This window comes from Phascolarctos cinereus, unplaced genomic scaffold, assembly GCF_003287225.1.
Source record: "Phascolarctos cinereus isolate Bilbo 61053 unplaced genomic scaffold, phaCin_HiC Scaffold_4;HRSCAF=312, whole genome shotgun sequence".
Classification (NCBI taxonomy): Eukaryota; Metazoa; Chordata; class Mammalia; order Diprotodontia; family Phascolarctidae; genus Phascolarctos; species Phascolarctos cinereus.
The window spans coordinates 679650187-679668758 of NW_027555847.1; the positions used below are offsets into that span (position 1 = coordinate 679650187).

The 18572-nt window shown below is 54.2% G+C and overlaps 1 protein-coding gene across 1 annotated transcript; it reads right to left on the reverse strand.

Annotated features, from left to right (window-relative positions):
• Window positions 1-2707: 2707 nt before the first annotated feature.
• Window positions 2708-17072, reverse strand: MAP1S (microtubule associated protein 1S). The gene is given in 8 exon segments (XM_021008924.1): window positions 2708-3411; window positions 4470-4705; window positions 5354-8060; window positions 8958-9098; window positions 9676-9758; window positions 12911-13012; window positions 16885-17023; window positions 17025-17072. Coding segments are annotated over 8 exon segments (3597 nt in total). The 5' UTR covers window positions 17058-17072; the 3' UTR covers window positions 2708-3255.
• Between the last annotated feature and the right edge of the window lie 1500 nt (window positions 17073-18572).

Consider the following 18572-nt stretch of genomic DNA (forward strand, 5'->3'; position numbering starts at 1 on the left):
GATGAGGGAAGACGGGAAGTCTGGTGGACAGAAGCCTGGCCTTGGGTCAGAGGAGCTGGGTTCCTCCTTCTCTGGGCCTCAGGTTCTCATAAATGAGGATAGCACCACCACTTCTCACACAGGGCTGCTAGGGGGCTCTAAGGACATGAAGTTGATAAAGCATTTTGTAAACCTTGGGAAAAAAAGCCTTACATAAATGTAGCTATTAGTAGTAGTAGTAATAATGATGATCTTATCAATGATAGTAATAATAATCACCACCACCTCTCTGGGTCTCAGTTCCCTCATCCAGAAAGGGGGAGGGGGGGCTGGCCGAGATGGCATCTGAGGCGACTTCCTCCTGGAAGCCTAGAAGCCTGTGATTAAATAGCAGCTCTGCCATGCCTATCTGTGTGACCTTGGGTAAGTCACAACCTCTGCAGAGTGAAGTAACTTAACTTCTGTCTTCTCTTCTTGAAAACAAGGAGGCTGGGCTGCCCCACTTCAATGTCCCTCCCAGCTCTAAATCCTATGATCTTGAGGCCAGGGGGGAAGGAGAGGGTGTGTGGGTTTGCTGAGGGGTGAGAGGGAGAGGAAGGCAGAGGAGAACGGAGGATGGCGAAGGTAGGGGAGGGGAGGAACTCACATGAAAAAAGCCACCTGGAAGTGGATCTGGGGAAGAGCTAGACCTGCCCTTGCCTGCTCCATTCCACCCACAGGCAGACACCCACCTCCTTACCCACTGGGCCCAAGGGCAAAACCTGCCACTCACTCCCCTGGTTTCTATGGCACCCCGCCCCCCATGAAAAGGACCCCTGCACAAAGACTTAGCTTCAGCCCTGACCTTTACTCCTGGGCTCTAGGTCTGCATCTTCATGGCCCCTTCCAACTCTAAGGCAGCTAGGGGGCACAAAAATAAAGCAACAGGCCTGGAGCCAGGAAAACCTGAGTTCAAATCCAACCTCGGACACTTCCCTAGTTGTGTGACCCTGAGCAAGTCACTTTACTTCTGTTTGCCTCCATTTCCTCATCTGTAAAATGGGAAGAGTAAGAGCCCTACCTTGCAGTGTTGTTGTGAGGCTCAAATGGGATAATAATTGGGAAGTGTTTTTTCAAACCTAAAAGTACCAGATAAATGCCTAGTAGCCGCCATCAGCATCATTATCAATGTTGTTATTACCTGAAATCAAAGAACCCAGAATGGGCTTTCAAAACCAGTCTCACTAGTTCTGGTTCTGGAGGTCAGATGAAGAAGCCGAGGGCCCAAGCAGCCCAGGGACTTGTCCTCACACAGGTGCTAGCCTCCAAAGCCAGCCCCCTCCCTCCAGGTCTGTTGTCTTTTTCACTATGTCCCTCGCAGCTCCTTTGTCCCTACTCTGCTGCTGCTTCTGCCTGCACTGTGGCCCTTCCCCAAATTCCCCGGGGCCTGCCAGCCCTCTCACTGTCCCCTCTCTGCCCCTTCCATACAATTCCCAGGCCCTCATCACTTTCCCTCACGCACATCTGTAAGACCTGTCCCCCTCCCCTCTTCTCCCACGGCCCCAACTCTGGTGCAGACACACCAGGCACCCTGAGCCCTCCTGGCTCCAAACAACCCTCCTGCTTCCCTTCTCTCCGTGCCCCCGGGAATCCACCTCCCCAGCAGCTGGCTGGTTGAGCTACCCCACCCCCCCACAACATTCATCGGCTTCCTGATACAGCACTCTATGCTTTACCCAAACCAGACTACCAGCAGTCAATCAACAAACATTTACTAAAGAGCCAGCTACGTGGCAGCTACATGTCCACCTCGATGGACCCTGAACTCCCCTGCCTTTGCGCCTCTGCTTACAATGGCGATTCCTACACCTGGAATGTCCTCCCTTACCCCCTTCACTGATTTAATTTCCCCCTCTCTTTTATAGGCCAATTTCAATGCCACTTCCACCAGGAAGGCTCCTCTGATTTCCTGGTCACAGAAACCCCAAACATGAGAGTCAGAAGGGTCCTCAGGGGACACCTAAGCTAACTCAGCTCCACAAGGTGCGTTCACTACAAGACCCCCAAGCAGGTGAGTGAAGAGCTCCAGGGAGGGAAGGAGGCCTCATGGGTGCCGCTCACGTAGGGTCCTCCCTCCCTCCCTGGAGGCCTTCCCGAAGCAGGTGGCTAGGATTGTTAGGGGGCTCGTCCTCATCTCAAACCCACATGAGCCTCCTTGCAGTGGCCAGCTCCTGGTTCCCTCAGTCCTGGCTCTGTCCTACAGGGCCGAGGCCATTCCATTCCAGAATCTCCCCCTTTAGACCTCACATACCGCCCCAGCCTTGTGCAGCCATCTCCTGAATTATTTTACACACTGATGACTGACGTCTGTGTGGGAGACCCCTGGAATCTGGGACCTTGGTCTATTTCTGTCTTGTATTTCTCTAGTGCCTAGCACAGCATAGACTGCTGCATTATATCGAACGGTTTTTCCCAGCTCAGAGTCTATGTTCTACATTGCAAGGTCTCTTCTAGGTATTCTATCTTACGTTCTAAGGGCCCTCCTAGCCCTGACATCCTGTGTTCTAAGGGCCCTCCCAGCCCTGACATCCTGTGATCTAAGGGCCTCCCAGCTCTGACATTCCACATTTTCATGTTCCTCCTGGCTCTGACCTAGGTCTCTCCTTCCCCCAGCACCTATTCCCCAGACTGGCCTTTACCCCTCATGGCCCCACCTCTCTACAATCCCCAGAAAGGAGCCAGGCCAGGCTGAGGGTGGACCAGGAAGTGACGCTCCTTTTAATGCTGTATCAGTGAAGTTGGGCAGACAGACAATCTGGATATGTGAGGGAGCAGGGTTGGAGGAGGGAGGAGTGGGTGAGGGCTGGGGGCCTCTCTAGAGCCCCTCCTAACCCTGGGACCTAGGCTCCACTTCCATTTGCCCACCACCAGGGAGGTGAAGTTGGGCTATGCCTCTGGCTGGAGGCTCAGTGGTGCCCTGATGTGTGTGTGTGTGTGTGTGTGTGTGTGTGTGTGCATGCGTGTGTGCCTGTGGTGTGGGCACACTCAGGTGTGTTTGTGTGTGTGCCCATGTGTGTGTGTACACACGTGTGTGCTGGTATGTGTACCCAAATGGGCATTTCCATGTGTATATGCACGCACTTGTGCCTGTGGTATGTGTGCACTCAGGTGTGTATGCGTGTGTGCCCCTGTGTGTATGCACACGCCCCTATGCCTGTGGGTAGCTGTGTGTGTGTGCACCCACATGCATGCTTGCACGCACAAGGCCGGGGAGGGTCACAGGAGGCCAGCGAAGCGCTAGAACTCCACCTTGCAAGCAGGGAAGGTCTCATCCTGCATAGCGACGGTGCTGTTGCTGCCAAGCACGGTGATGCCAAGGTCCTGCTGTCTCCCGTGGGTCTCCTGGTACCACTCGTGCATGGCCAGGGAGTCAAACGTAGGAATGAGGGTCACCTGGAGACAGAGAGAGGGACTGAGGGGCACACCCTGGGCCGGGCTGCCCTTTACAGGATGCAACTGAGTGCTGGGGAGCTCCCCAACACAGGCCCTGGGACCCAAAGAAGAGCCAGAGGAAAGAGTATGGACACTCCTCATGGCCAGAAAGCAGTACAGACACACCCCACTGCTAGGTCAGGGAAGGGAAGTCACAACATCCTCATGCTGCATCACATATTACTGGGTCAGGCCTAAGTGCAGGCTGGGCCCAGGCTTTCTTCTTGGCTTGGTCATTTCTTTCCCTACCCAATTCTCTCCCGTCTACTTTTCCTGGCATTCAAGGCTTCCAAATAAATCCCAAACTTCTCTCACCACTTTTCCATCTAGGCTTGGGCTCAAACCCTAGGGCAGATGGTCTCACAGGCCCCAAGCTTCTTCCGGCCTCCATGTGTCCTTGTTGGTTCTGTCCTGCCAAGAGGGCTGTCAACCTGAACCCAAACTTCATTCACCCTTCAAAGCCCTCCTCCTGGAGCCTCCTCACCTGCCCCTCGCCTCTAACTACCCAATGCAGTCAGTGTGTTCGGCAGAACTGCCCACACCCAATCTCTCTCTAGTTATTTTTGCCAACACAGATCTCATGGGCACAGGAAAAGAGAGCCCAGGCCTGGAATTCTCCGCTGTAGATTTTGAGCTGGAAGAGACTGGAGAATCATCAAGGCCCAAAGTTTCGGGCCTTTTGTGCACCCGTCCTTGTATCTGCCACAAGCAACTATGGCATAAAGTAAAATACATAAAACTTCAAAGGAAACAGATATAGACATATACGTGCATACCCAGACATGCAGACACACAACACACATGTATGTGTGTACACACAGGCATGCATATTGCATGTACATATGCACACGTGTGTATGTAGGCATACACACACAGTTCGTGGTTCCCAGGTAAAGAACTCCTACCGTGGGTTTTGAAATAAATGTGAGTTATCACTGTCATCGCCACCACCGGCCCAGCAGCACCCTGAAGACAGTGCCTAGGCCGAGGCTAGGCCCAAAAAGCCGCCCCATGCTCACCTGCAGGTCTGCTTCCCAGCACTCTTTCCCAGCCAGCAGAGCATCCAAGATGCCCCTCATGGCCTCCTCCTTGCCCTGGTCATGGCCGCTGATGACGTAGCAGAGGGCTCGAACTCTCCGGAAAAACTCCTCATCTACAAAGCGGGCGCTGGCCCCACCCGGCAGGTAAGCTAAGTCCAGGTAGATGGGGGGCCCCGGAGGAATGGTACAGCTGCCTGCTCGGCCCAGAGTGGATCCTACAGCGAGAGAACTGTCCATCATGAGCCCGACTCATTTGTCGCTCCCTGCTCCCTCCCATCCAGGGGCACCAACCTTCCCCGGGGGAGAAGGTAGAGACCGAGCAGGGGTGGGAGCCTTGTGGGCAGTGGGGGCCTCACTATCACCAGAAGAGCCCAGGTTCCAGGGTCCCCCAGCCCATCTCAACCCCAAGCTGACTGAACCCAGGCCCCGGATCAGAGCGCAGGGTCAGGGGGCCAGGTCTCTGCTGTTGGAAGGTCCCTCATTTCTTCCCCCCTGGCTCTCTTTGGGCAATCCTGAGGCTCCTGCCACAAGCTTGAGCCCCTCTGCCCTCTCAGAATAGTAGAGGTCGCTGGCAGGACCACCTCCGGGAACTTTTCCTCTCACAGCTTTAGGGTCTAGCTGCCCCTTGACAGCCAACACTCTCCCTGCCACTCACAGCTCCCAGGCTAAACCCAGCCATGACACATGGCTCCTAGTGTGACTCAGTTAGCGACCTAGGCCCATCCACAGCTTGTCGCAGCCCTGATCCCCCAGGAGCTCCAGAAACAAGTGCCCCCTGTTCTCTAAGGGGGATTCTTATCTGGGGGAAGCGGGCCCTCTTTCTCATGCTAGCCTCTTCCCCAGCTCAAAGAGAAGGTACTCACCTGATGCACCTCGGGGACCCGGCTTGGCCCCACTGCTGCCTACACCACGCCCAGCCGAGCTCCCCTTGGCATCAGCACCCAGTCGGGGACCCCTGTCTGTGGGTTCACTTCTGGTACTGCTAAGGGTGTGGCTAAGAGGCCCCCTGGCCTTGGGGCCCGACCCAGGGACAGCCTTGGCAGACCCAGGGCTAGGACCCGTCCGGGAGGGAGCCTTGCGAGAGGAGGCGCGGCTGGCGGTTTCACGTCGTTTGAGGTGGTCAGGGGGGAGTGTCTCAGGATCTACCATGCAGATGCCTGGCTGGGCAGGCAGGGGGGGTGGGTCTTTCATTGGGGCAGGCAGGGGATCTTGGGCAGGGCCATAGTTCTCTGTGTCCTCCTCATCTGAGTCGGGTGCCAGTGAGGGACCATCTTCCGCCATGGGTGGGGGGTCTGAGTCCGAGAGGGTGGGCAGTGACTCACTCACTGAGGTGGGTGGGGTCTCCTCAGGGTGCCCTCCACTCCCCCGGTGCCCACGGGTCAGCTCTTGGGAGCGAGCGCTGCTGTCATTGGAGACATCCCGGGGACTGGGTAGGCCACCCGGGGACAGGGCTGACTTGGGGTGCTCAAACTCACAGGGAGACACCAGGCACAGATCCACATCGTGGGGCGAGGCTGAGCGTGGTGCCCGCATGGCCGGCGCCCTCAGTGGGAGACTCAGCCCCACCTTGCCTGGCTCTACCTCACCAGCTGCCACTGGGGGGGGCACCACCTGCTCGAAGGAGACAGACAAGGACTCGTCCACCTCCGTGGAGTGTGGAGAGCCCACCTCTGCTGGCAGCGAGGGCGTAGTGACCGTGGGCGAGATGTCCGGGCCTGCCTCACGGAAGGGGCTCAGCGCCAGCCTCTCCGCACCCTCAGGGGGCCTCCAGGAGCTGGCAGGGGAGGGAGTGGGGGCCACCGAGCTGGCAGGAGACATCAGCTCCAGGGTCTTCTCCTCCGAGCTGCCGCCGCCTCCTCCATCCTCACCGGCTTCCCCAATGTGGTTCATCAGACCCTCCAAAGGTGGGGTCGACCCTAGGGCCAGCTCCAGGCTCTGTTCCCCAGGGGGTGTCTTGGCCAGGGGCGATGGGGAGCCTGGGGCTGATGAGGGACAGCTCTCATGACAGCGGAAGACAGATGGGCTCTCCCCTTCCCCGGCACAGTCACCTCCTGGGCCGGGGGTCCTGGATGTTTCCCTGCTTTTGGAGCTGCCCAACTTGGAGGCTCCAGGATCCTTCAGGGTTGCCCGGGCATGGCTCTTGTCAGGACCCTTGGGGGTGGGCTGGACATTACTCCTCCGTATGCTCCCAGGTCGGGAGGGCAAAGGCTGCTCGGCCGCTGTGGAAGTCGTCCGGCGGCTGGGAATCCTGGCGGCCCCCACCTTCTTGTCTTCTGCTCTGGGGTCCTTCTTGAGGGAGTCAGCCTTGACTTTCCCTTCTGCCCTGGGCTCTCTCTTGGGGGCCCCGTCCTCTTTCCGGCCAATCTTCTTCTCTTCCTTGCGTGCTGGGACCTCCCCCCGAACCCCCTCCTTCTTAGCTGGGAAGCTCCGCTCCTTGCCCAGCTTAGGAAGTTCATCCGCAGGGCCCCGGGGCCATTCTCTGGCAGTCGCTGGCTTGGCCTCCTTCCTGTCTGCCCTTGCTGGTCGGGCTCCGTCAGCCAGGCTGCTCCTGGAGGCCGAGCGCAGGCTCTCCTTGCTTTCTGCCCGCCCCGGCCCCGCTCCTGGGGCCTCCAGGTCCTGGGGGGTCACCACAGGCTGTTGGAGAAAAGCCAGGTGCTGCAACTTGGCCAGCCCCTCCAAGAGCCGGCTCTGCGGGGTACAGCCGGGGAAAAGAACACGCACGATCTTCTCTGTGGGGCTGGCGGGGTGCCAGACGAGCAGGGCGCAGGCTGACACAGCCAGGCTTGGCAGGGCTGACTCCCGGCCAGCACCAGTCCGTGGCGGATGGAGCACATACATGTCTAGCCGGCCCACTCCCATCTTCAGGAACAACACCATGGGCTCGGAGGGCACCACGCCGCGGCACAGGGGCATGGGCATGATGCCCAGCCGCTCCAGGTAGCCCAGGGCCAAGCCAGCCTCATCATCCCCCCACACAGGGCGCCGCTCCCCGGTGTTGAGGAAGACCACGCCCAGGTCAGGGGAAATGAGGTGGCGGAGCCAGTCTTCACTCCCTCGCCCACCCCCCGCAGCCACCCCTGCAGCCTCCTCGTCCCGCTCCGCCAGCTTCCTCCGTAGCAGGCTGTTGATGCCTGGCAGGCTGTCGGCCCGGGTCGCCAGCACCGCATCCACACGGTCCAGGTGCCTCACCAGCTTCCAAAAGCTAGACCGGGCACTCGAGCCGCCATTCACCAGCACGGTAAAGCCATTGACGGCAAAGAAGGCGGCGTCACCCAGGCCGCCAGGGAAGACGTAGCAGCAGGGCCGAGAGATCTTCAGGAATCCTGCCGTCGCCGGGGGCTCCAGGAGGTCGAAGGGGGAGGGCGGCTCCAGGGACTCGGCCACATACTCCAGGAACTCACGAAGCCCTTCCGACTCTGGCCGGCGCCCAGGGGGGTTCAGCTGCAGCTGAACAAAGTCCTGAAGGCCAGAGCCATCCAGCCCAGGGTATGCCCACTCCCCAAAGTCAGGGCAGGTGATGGTGAGTCTTGGGAGGGCCGAAGAGGGTGCAGAGCTCCGAAGGTCCTCAATCTGGGGGAAGAGGCAAGTATGAGGCTGAGCTCAGGCATTCAGCATCTAGAGGAGGAGCTGAGACCCTCTGCCAGGGCCTTGCTGCATCTGGAGCAAGGTGGGAACCCTGGATTCGAATCCTGACTCTGCCTCTCTTTCACTGAAGGACCTCAGGCAGGTCACCCCAAAACCACAGCCCTCATCGCCAGACCACTTTGGGGCTAACCAAACCCTGATGGGACAAGGGTCACTGCCCACGTTTTAGGGAGGTCACTGAGGTGAGAGAGGGAAGTGAGTAGCCCAAGACCACCCAGCAGTAAGTGGCCAACAGGACCCAGCTGACCTTACTCCAAGCCTCGTACTCTCTATCTATCTACTATTCACCCATATGCTGGGGGATAAGCCCTCAAGCTCCCTACCTAACCGAGGGCCAGAAGAGGCCAGGGCATATTCTGACTAAGGAATTCAGGTACACAGGAACTGGACATTAAGGAAGGGCCCTGCTGGCCTGTGGTCCCCACTCCCATGAGATCCTGCCTCTTTTCCCTCGCTCCTTGTTCCTGAACCTGCCATCCACCAATCCTCAACTAGGAGGTTCTGTCTGACTGTCTAATTATCTCATCCCTCAGCCCCAGCCCTTCTATCCAAGGCCTTATTCCTCCCTTTTCCCCAGGCAGTGAGACCAAGGGCCCCCCTGGCTCTCAGGAGGATCCAGGAACCTAGAGCTGTGGAAAGGTATCAATACCACCGGGGGGAGAAACATGGCCCCCTCTGGTCTTTCTCGCACAGCAGTCCCTTGGCAGTGACCCTCTGGTCAGAACTAAAGGGGAGGATGGGAAGGAGAAGAGAAGGAAGAGCAGAGAGCTGGGAAGCCTCCTCCTCCCTCCCCAACCCCACTCAGGGTCAAGGCTAGCTCACCTCTTTATCAGTCAGGATCTGGAAGAAGTGCCGGGGGGAGAAGCCACCAGTCTGCAGCAGGAGTTCCCCTGTCTCTTCCACATACGGGCCAGCCAGCACCAGCAGCTTATGGTATGAAGGCTCCAGAAGCAGGTTCCGTAGCTGGGGCAGGGCCGGGAGGGAAATCGAGTCAGCACATGCACAGTAGCCCCCCGCCCCATCTCTCTATCCCTAGCCCATGATCCCTCCACATTCTGAGGGCTCTCCCACCTCCGAAACTCCCCGACTCTGCCCTCTCTGCCATTCAGTGCTTTACAGATGGAGGTGATCAGACCTACGATCCAGGGAAGGGAACGGTGTCAAAGGGCCTGAGCTGGGAGGGAACCTGGCACACGGGAGGTTCCTCCCCTCCGCGATTCCTGTCCATTTACGCCATCTAGATCTGGCATGTACAATTTGTTTTTCTTGCACACTGTCTCTCCTATTAGATTGGGAGCCTGCGGAGGGCAGGGTCTCCTCTTTCTTTGTATCCCTAGTGCTTAGCATGGAGTCAGGCACAAAGAGAATACTTGCAAATCCTTCCCTGACTGCTGACTGATGGAAGGACCAGGAGGCTTAGGAATGGGGGTGGGGAGAGAAGGCTGGAGGGACAAACAGGCACAGACATCTCCTTCCACTCCTTCCACATCCTCCCAGGGCCAGCCCCCCTCACACTGACAGTAACTCATAGAGGACCCACCTCATCAACTAGGGACTTGTCCGAGGGGTTCAGCAGCACCAGAGTTTCTAGCTCCTCTCCCCGGTGGTGGAGGCTCCTTTGACCTGGAATCACAGAACAGAGAATGTCAGAGCTGGAAGGGCCCTTAGAACCTAGATAGCCAGAGCTCGGAGGGCCCTTAAAACACAGAATATCAGGAGTGGGAGGGCCCTTAGAACACAGAATATCAGAGCTTGGAGGGCTCCTAGAACACAGTGTCAAAGACGAGGAGGGACCTCAGGACACAGAATGTCTGTGACTTATGTCTAGCTCGTTGGAGGGTGAGACTCAAACCCTTGGAGGGAGAGGGAGGGGTGGAAGACAGGTCCATTATTTCTGTCCCCTCCCCCAACATCACCTCAAACTGAAGCTGGCTTCATCCCCCAGCCAGCTGGCCGGCAGATTCAGGACAGGAAGCTGGACTCCAACAAGACAATGCTAGCAACACCACTTCCTTCCCAGTGGCTAGGAAGGGCAGAGCATGCCTGTTTCTCTAGGCTTCTACCTGGCCATAGGATCGAGGCCTGGGGGCCGTCCTCATTGGGCACGGGCAGTGGTATGGGCTGGGGGGAATGTCTACATTAATGACTCATGTGGTCGATCTCAAGGTCCAGCCTGCTGTCTGGTCACTGGGGCAAACAGCCAGCTTCCCCTGCCCCTCCCATGGCCAGGTCCATGCCAGACACCCACTCAGCAAACACTCTCAGGGCTCTCAGCAACTACTCTGCCCCCTCCTTTACCACCCACTCCAGATAGGGAGGGAAGGGAGCTAAGAGCCAGCCCACAGAGCACACAAGTCCCAGGGATCTGGCACTCTACCTTCTCTGCAATCAGAGCAGGGACTGATACCTGGGGCCTGGAAAGCTCAATTACATCACCATCATTCACGCCAGCTCAATGCCCCTCAGGGCCAGGTCCCAGGGTACCCACCCCACCTCAGGGCCCTCTGAGGGGCACCAATTCTGATGAGACAGGCTGTCCTGAGGGAAAATTGAAGGCACAGGTGTCCCAGCCCCCGGGGTGCTAGTGGGGAAGTCAGAAGAGAGAGAGGAAAAGAGATGTGACATCAGCTCCATCTCTGGTCCCTTGAGACCTTGCCTCTCAGGCTCCCTCCCTTCTTCCTCCCTCTCTGTGCATCTCTCTGGTGGCTCCCAGCAGGGGCCCAGAGACAGGATCATAGCTGAAAGGGACCTCTGGGTCCTCTAATCCAATCCCCGTCATGTTACCCACAAGGAAAAGGAGGCGTGGAGAAGCCCACTGACTGCCCCAAGGTCACACAGGGATAAATCAATGAGTCACCAACCAGTGATTCGGTGCCTAGGATGTACCAGGCTCTGAGAAGGCAAAAAACACAGAAATCCTCCTCTCCTCAAGTAGTTTACATTCTAACCAGGGCACAATCATGCACACGTGGGTATATTAAAAAAAGAAAACAACAAACAGGGAGAACGTAACCTTGGGGGAAAAGGCACTGGCATCTGGGGCGAGGCGTCCTGTAGAAGGAGGTGACTGAACAGAGTCTGCCAGGAAGCCAGGGATTTGGAGAGGCAGACGGGAGGAGGGAGAGCACTGCAATCCAACGATAAATATTTATGAAGCACCTACTACGTACCAGGTTCTGTGCTAAGCACTAGGGATACAAAAAGAGGTACAAGACCGCCCCTGCCCTCAAGGAGCTGACAATCTAATGGGGGAGGCAACAAGCAAATAAATGTGAACAAGGCAAGCTATGCACAGGAGAAATAGGAGATGCTAAGCAGAGGGAAGGCCTGGAATGAAGAGGGGTTGGGAAAGGCTTCCTATAGTTGGGGCTTACAGGAAGCCAGGGAGGTCAGTGGTCAGAGCAGAGGATGGAGAGGGTTCCAGGCGTGGGGGATGGCCAGAGAGCAGAACTGTGGCCTCACTGCACACCCAGCTGCTCTTTGCATTGTCCCACCTCAGGTGTTGCTGCCACGGGCGGTGAGGGGCTCAGTTAGGCCACGGGCCCTCAGAGGTTTCAGGCTCCATTAACTCTCCCTTTTCAATTCTATGACCTACCACAACATTGTCAACACTTACATTTTTAATATTTAAATATCCACATTATTATATTTGTAACCACCCCACTTCTTCCCTCTAGTCACTCCCCCTCATACATTTTTCTAAACGTGGAGGTTTGCCCGTGTTCATAGCTATATGTGAAGTCAGGAGCCCTGGGCTTGGAGTTCAAATCCTGCTTCTGACACTTCCTAGCTCTATGACCCTCGGCTTCTTGGAGTCTCACCCAGAAAACAGGAAAGTAATAAACCCCAGAGCACCTAAGTCATAGCAGGATCACTGCCCTCTAAGGAGAAGCTGTGTGCAAAGCACTTCGTAAATGTTAAAATACCATGCAAAGGTCAGTCAGTATTCCCAATTTACAGATGAGAAAACTGAGGCCCAAGGAAGGTGACTTGCTCAAAGTGGCACAATGAGCAAGTAGAACTGGGTTCAAACTCTGGTCCTCTGATTGCGGTGGCGGTGGTAGTGGTGGTGATTCCATGGCCCCCCCACGGAAGACTCCTGTCCAAATGTTTTTCATTCCCAGAAAAATTGTCATGTGGGTCCCCACCTGCCTGGCCCCAGGCACACTCCTCTGACGTCGTCCTGACCCAAGAGGTCCCTCTCATGGCCTAAAATGATTTGCAGGGACTTTGTTCTCCCAGCTCAGGGACTTCCTGCCTGAGTGACCTTGCCAAATGCCTTACCCTCTCTGGTCCTGTTTCTTCCTACATCAGCTCCTCCTAAACAGATCATCTAATTCTTCCTTCGAAAGACAGACTTTGAAACACCGTAAGACAGCCATCACATACCACAGAGCCTGCCCTTCGGCCCCCTGGGCTAAACACTCCCAGTTCATTTAGCCAATTCTCAGATAGCCTGTGAGACTGAAAGCCCTCAACCAGCCTGGCTGTCCTCTCCAGCATCTCCTCCAAATTATTCATCTCCTTCCTAAAACGTGGTGTTCAGAACTGACTGTGTTAGATGGATTCCCCTCTCCATCAAAGCCCAGAGTCAACACTAAAGTATTCACAGCCCAGCATGGAAGAGGACAGGGCAAGAAACATGAACAGAAGGGAAGTTGGGGCTTGTGGCCCCCAACTCACACACAGACAGACAGACAGACTCACACACACACACACACACACACACACACACACACACACACAGAGACGGAATCATCCCAGAGCCCCTTTACCTTTTACGATGCTGGAGAATGTAGCTGAGTGACGGGAGACAAATATTTTTAGCTGCTCATCGAGGTTACAAATGCCTGGGTCAACATCCCAAGATCGGATCCCTATTGTAGAAGGGAGACAGAATGTTACTACGGCCCCTCTTCATAGAATGTCCTATTTAGCATCTCTAAGAGGCCAGTTTGGAGGAGTCTCAGGAATAAGTCTCACAGAAAGATAAATTCCCAGTTGCCTCCTATCCTAATACATCTTTTTCCTTTTTCCTCATAAGAAAACCTCAAATCCTCTTCTTGGCCAGGTAGCTGAGGAAGTCCTTAAAGCTGGAACATCAGAGCTGGAGATGGGGAAGTAGATGCCTTTGGACAAAGACTATCAGAGCTGGAAGAGCCCGTTAAATAACAGAATGGCAGAGCCAGTGATGCAAAGACCAGCATATTCACGACTGCTGGTGGAGACATGAATTGGCCAGACCATTGTGGAAACAATCTGTAATTATTCAAAGAAAGCCAAGGTAAGAAAGTGGCCCTACCCTTTGACCCAGACATTCCACTATTAGGCATGTACTCCGAGGACGTCAATGTATTCAAAGAAAGGTCCCAGACACAACAAAGTATTTACAGGAGCCCTTTTTTTTTTCCTGTAGGAGCAGAGAAATAAAGCAGACGCTCATCACTTGGGGAGCAGTTATATAAATTCCTGTATATGAAAGCGATGGAATATTACTGTGCTGTAAGAAACGATGCAGGTGAATACAGAGCACGGAAGCAACCAGAGCCAGGAAAATGGAATATGCAACAACTACAACGGAAATGGAAAGAACAAAACTTCTGAAAATGAATGCTGAGAGATGATAATGCCCAAGCTTGGCCCCAAAGGAAAGATAATCAGACAAGGCACCTCCCTTTTTTGCAGAGGTGGACTTGGGGCATGGAATACTGCAGATAATGCCTGACTTTCTCTATCAGTTTAGTTGGTTAGTTTTGCTAAACTGTGGTTAACCCCTCCATCCCCCAGGCCCCTTTACAAAGACATGACTGGGTGGGGAATAAGGGGGGAGGGGGAGTAAGGAATACACTGGGAAAGTTAAGAGATAGAAAACCAAATGATAGCAATAAAAACCTAATTTAATGACAGAGCTGGGAGTAATCCAGCTGATTCAATCTCATTTTACAGGAAGAGAAACTGAGGCCCAGAAAGGAGGGCCTTGCTCAGAGTTACATTATCACACCATCAGGTGCAGAGACAAAAATCGATAGCTACCCTGCGTTGATAATTCTGTAGAAGGGGTAGCACAAGGGCATCTGAGACCTTCCTCCCCACAATCCTTGGAACATCCCTACTCTGATCTCTGATGAAGGCCTATCTTAATAGCCTACATCCCCACGCTTCTGGCTTTGTATACATCCATGTTCTGTCTTCTCCTGATACAGCAGGAAGAAGCCCTGCTGATCCTGAGCGGGGAACACACGTGATTGCTGCATTTCCTTCCCTACCAAACATGTGGAGATAGGGTGGTTGATGCTGGGTTCTCTTACCCAGAAAAGTATAGACTGAAGACTGCTGATCTGGGATCCCACCCACTGGACACAGAGAGGATGGCAAAGGGCTCAGTTCCTAATCAAAATGGAGACACTCCATATGCTAATGCCCTTCCCAAAACTGACAATCTGGGTTCTAAGGGCCATCCCAGATCTGACATTCTAGGTTCTAAGGGCCATCCCAACTCTGATATTCTGGGTTCTAAGGGCCCTCCCAGCACTGACATTCTGGGTTCTAAGACTTCCTACTCTGACATTCTTTCAGAAGCATACGAACACCTTCAGCTACTCTGTCTATAGCTTTTATGAAAATATACTTGTGTTACTTATTAGAGCGTATGCTCCTTGAGAGCAGGGACTTTCTCTGCACATCCAGTACCAAGCTCAGCAGGGTGCCCAGCATATGGTAAGCACAAAGTAAATGCTTACAGATCTAGGACTCATCCAGCCCAGACAATTTAATTCACTGAACATTTCTAAAGACCCTACTACGTCCAAGGAACTGGGCAGGCCACTGGATATATACAAAAATGAAAAAGTGTTGCCCAGGCCCTCAAAGATCAGGGCATAATGAGGTAGATTCGGGCAGTGGCAAACATATGGCCAAGGCCCTCTTAGCACAAACTATGTTTGTTCTAAGGCCCCTTCCAGGTCTGCTGTTCTGCATCCCGCAAGCGGCATCTACAGCTGCCTTCCACCTTGCAGCTGTGACTCACTGAGGGAGTCAGTGCCAACCCCCCCATAGGGCAAGGCAGGGCCAGGCCTCCTCCAGCTCCACCCCAGCAATTAGTGCTGTGGGGAGCCTCAGGGAATGGATTCTCAGGTGTGGTTTCCCCAGTGCCAGCCGAAGCTTCCCTCCCACCCTACAGAAGCACTGACCCCAGGTCTCCCTGAGGTTGACAGGGTTTTTGTTTTTTTCTTTCTCTACAATTGGTTAGTTAGTTTTGTCATCAGAAGGGGGAAAAGCATTTACTAAGCATCTTCTGTGTGCCAGACACTGTGCTGAAAACTTTCCAGATATTATCTCATTTGTGGAGGGTCAGGGCCAGAGGACTCTTCCCCCACCAATCAGGGGAGGGCATAAATATCTCCTTCCATAAAACAATATTCCTATGGTGCTCTCCAGCTGATGAAGCACCTTCTCATTCACTCTTTCATCTGCTACTCATATGGGCTCCAGGAGCGAGTCCAAGCTGGGACTATTCTCCCCATCTGATAGCTGACACAGGTCCAGAGACCAAAGCTGCTAGTCTGGGGCAGATCCATGCCCATTTTACGGATGGGGAAGCTCTGACTCAGAGTTGTTGAGTGATTTGCCCTCAGTCACAAGGCTATTAAGTGCCCAATGATGGGGGTCCACCTCTGCAAAATGAGGGAGGTTCACTCAATGCCCTTTAAGCTCTGTCCCAGCTCCAAACCTAGGATCCGAATCCCAAAAATTGAATCCCTGCCTAACTACGAAGCCTCCATGAGAACAAAGACTGGTGTTTTTTTGTTCTGTTTGGTTTTTTAAACACAGTGCCTGGCACATAGGAGTCGCTAGGTGCAGCATTCTATCCACGAACAACAAACTTTTAAGCACCTACAACGTGCCATGCATTGTGCTAAGCACTGAGAACACAGTGACAAGAAACTGCCTCTGCTCTCAAGGAATGCCATGTTGCTTCCCTATAGAGAACGTCAGACGTAAGAAGGGGAAACTGAGGCCCACCGAGGGGAAGTTAAGTTTTGAGACCCAGCTTTCCCAATTCCTCCATCCCAAGGCAAGTCCCTCCCACTCTCCTCCCAAATAACGGAACTACGGGCTCCTTCCTCCCCCCAGCTGCCTAGGCGGGCTGCTGGAGTCGGGAAAAGCCCGGCCAGGCCCAGCCCAGCCCAGCCGACTCCTCCTTCGCTCCTTAGGGGCCCCGGGGGGCCAGGAAGGGGAGGTGGGTGGAGTGCCCCCGGGTGATCTCCAAGAGCACGGGGCACCCCGCCCCCATCCCCGGATCTCCAAGCGTGCCCACGAGGATCTCCAAGCGAGACCTCCAGGAGGAGGATTTCCAAACGCATTTCTCGAGGAGGGTCTCAGCAAACCTCCAGGAGGATTTCCAAGTGTGCCTAAGAAGACCTCCAAGTGCACCCCACCCCCAAGAGGAGGATCTCCAAGCGCAACCCCACAAGAGGAGAATCTCCAGGCGCACCCCGCCCAGGAAGGGGGTCTCCAAGCGCAACCCCCCAGGAGGAGGGGGTCTCCAAGCGCATCCCCCTCCTAGGAGGAGGATCTTCAAGGGCATCCCCCTCCCAAGAAGATCTCCCAGCGCATCCTCGCCCCAGGAGAAGGATCTCCAAGCGCACCCCCCTAAGAGGAAGGTCTCCAAGCGCACTCCCCCCTCCCCCAGGAGGAGGATCTCCAAGCACCCAACAGACGCAGCCTGGCCGAGCTGGGCCGGGCTCACCTCTCTCCAGCTGGGCCAGCACCGGGCGGAGCAGGCCAGGCCGGGCGCATTCGCCGCCCACGATGACCAGCAGCGAGCAGCGGCTTCCGCCCGCCGGGGCTGGGGGCTGGGGCTCGGGCTGGGGCTGCAGCCGCCCCGGGGATAGCCGGCCCCGCCACCGCCGCCGCCGCCATCTTCAGCCCCGGGGCCGTGACGTCCGGAGCAGACTATCTCTCCGTCCGCCCTCCCCCTCCCGCCGGTCCGAGCCCGCCCTAAGCGCTCCCCCGGCCTCCTCGCCGCCCCGCCCAGTGATGTCATCGGTAGCCAACCAGCGGAGCATCGGGGTGGGGAAAGATTTAGGCCCCGCCCCTTCCTTAAAGGGGCCTCTAGATGGGTGATGGAGGGGCTTGGGTGGATTTAGCTAGATGGATTGGCGGGGTCCAGAGGGGACCTGGGAAAGGGAGGAGCAAGGCCCTTCCTCTTGGCAAGTTAGGCTGGGCCTTGTCTGCCGGTCACCCCTCCTTGCATCCCCTCCCCCCAGTGCCTTTGTCTCATAATAATTATAGCTGTACTGCTGTTATGTATATGTAGATATGTACAAATATATTACATCACATTATGTTGCAGTATATTATATTGTTATATCATATATTAAATGAGATAATACTTGTAAGGTGCTTTGCAAACGTGAAAGAACTAAATAAATGCTAGCTATTATTGGCAGATCTATTACATTACGTTGTTATTTATAATATATTATAACATTATTAGATAATAATATATAACATATTATTATATGTTATATTACATTATATTGCATCTTATAGTATATTTTATATTATGTATGTTAAATATTATATTTATTATGTTTTATATTATATTATATGCCTTTCTTTGTATCCCCAGTACCTGGCTCAGAGTGGGTGCTTAATAAATGCGTATTGTTAGTGGAGAGAATGCTGGACCTGGGGTCATGATTAAATCAAGACTTATGTTATATTATGTTATATTTAACCAGACCTATGATATCGCTGGTAAGGAAACTCTCTCTTGCAATTCCAGTAGGCTACTGCTCTACAAGTTATAGTCTCAGTTACCTGGGTTCCCTGAGAGGTTCAATGACTTACCCAAGGTCGCACAGCCAATATGTATCAAAGACAAACCTTGACTCTAGCTTTTCCTAACTCTGAAACTGGCTCTCTAGCTCCTAACCCATGCTGCCTCCCTATTTATGCTCTATGTATAATATGTGTGTATATGATAAATATTATATTTATACTTACCCCCATTCTGACAATGCCTTAATCTATGAGATCGTAAGGCCTTTGAGGGCAGAGACTGGAATCCTTTGCTTCTTTTTGCATCTCCAGCGTTTGGCACGGTGCTTGACACACAACACAGTAGGTGCTAAATAAATGTTTATTGATTGATTATTGATTATGAAACACCTCCCCCACAACATTTTTTTTAGGGAAACTGAGGACTGGAGAGGTAAAATAACCTAGGATTTAGAACCAGAAAGGAGTTTGGGAATAGTAGAATATTAGAAAGTAAGTTGAATTTGAAGTCACAAAAGTTCTGGGTTCAAATCCTTTGCATGATCCTGATCCTGGGTAAGCCTCAATTTTCCTGAGGTAACCAGGTGACAACAGTAGATAAAATGCCAGGTCTGGAGCCAAGAAGACCTGAGTTCAAATTCAGCCTCAGAC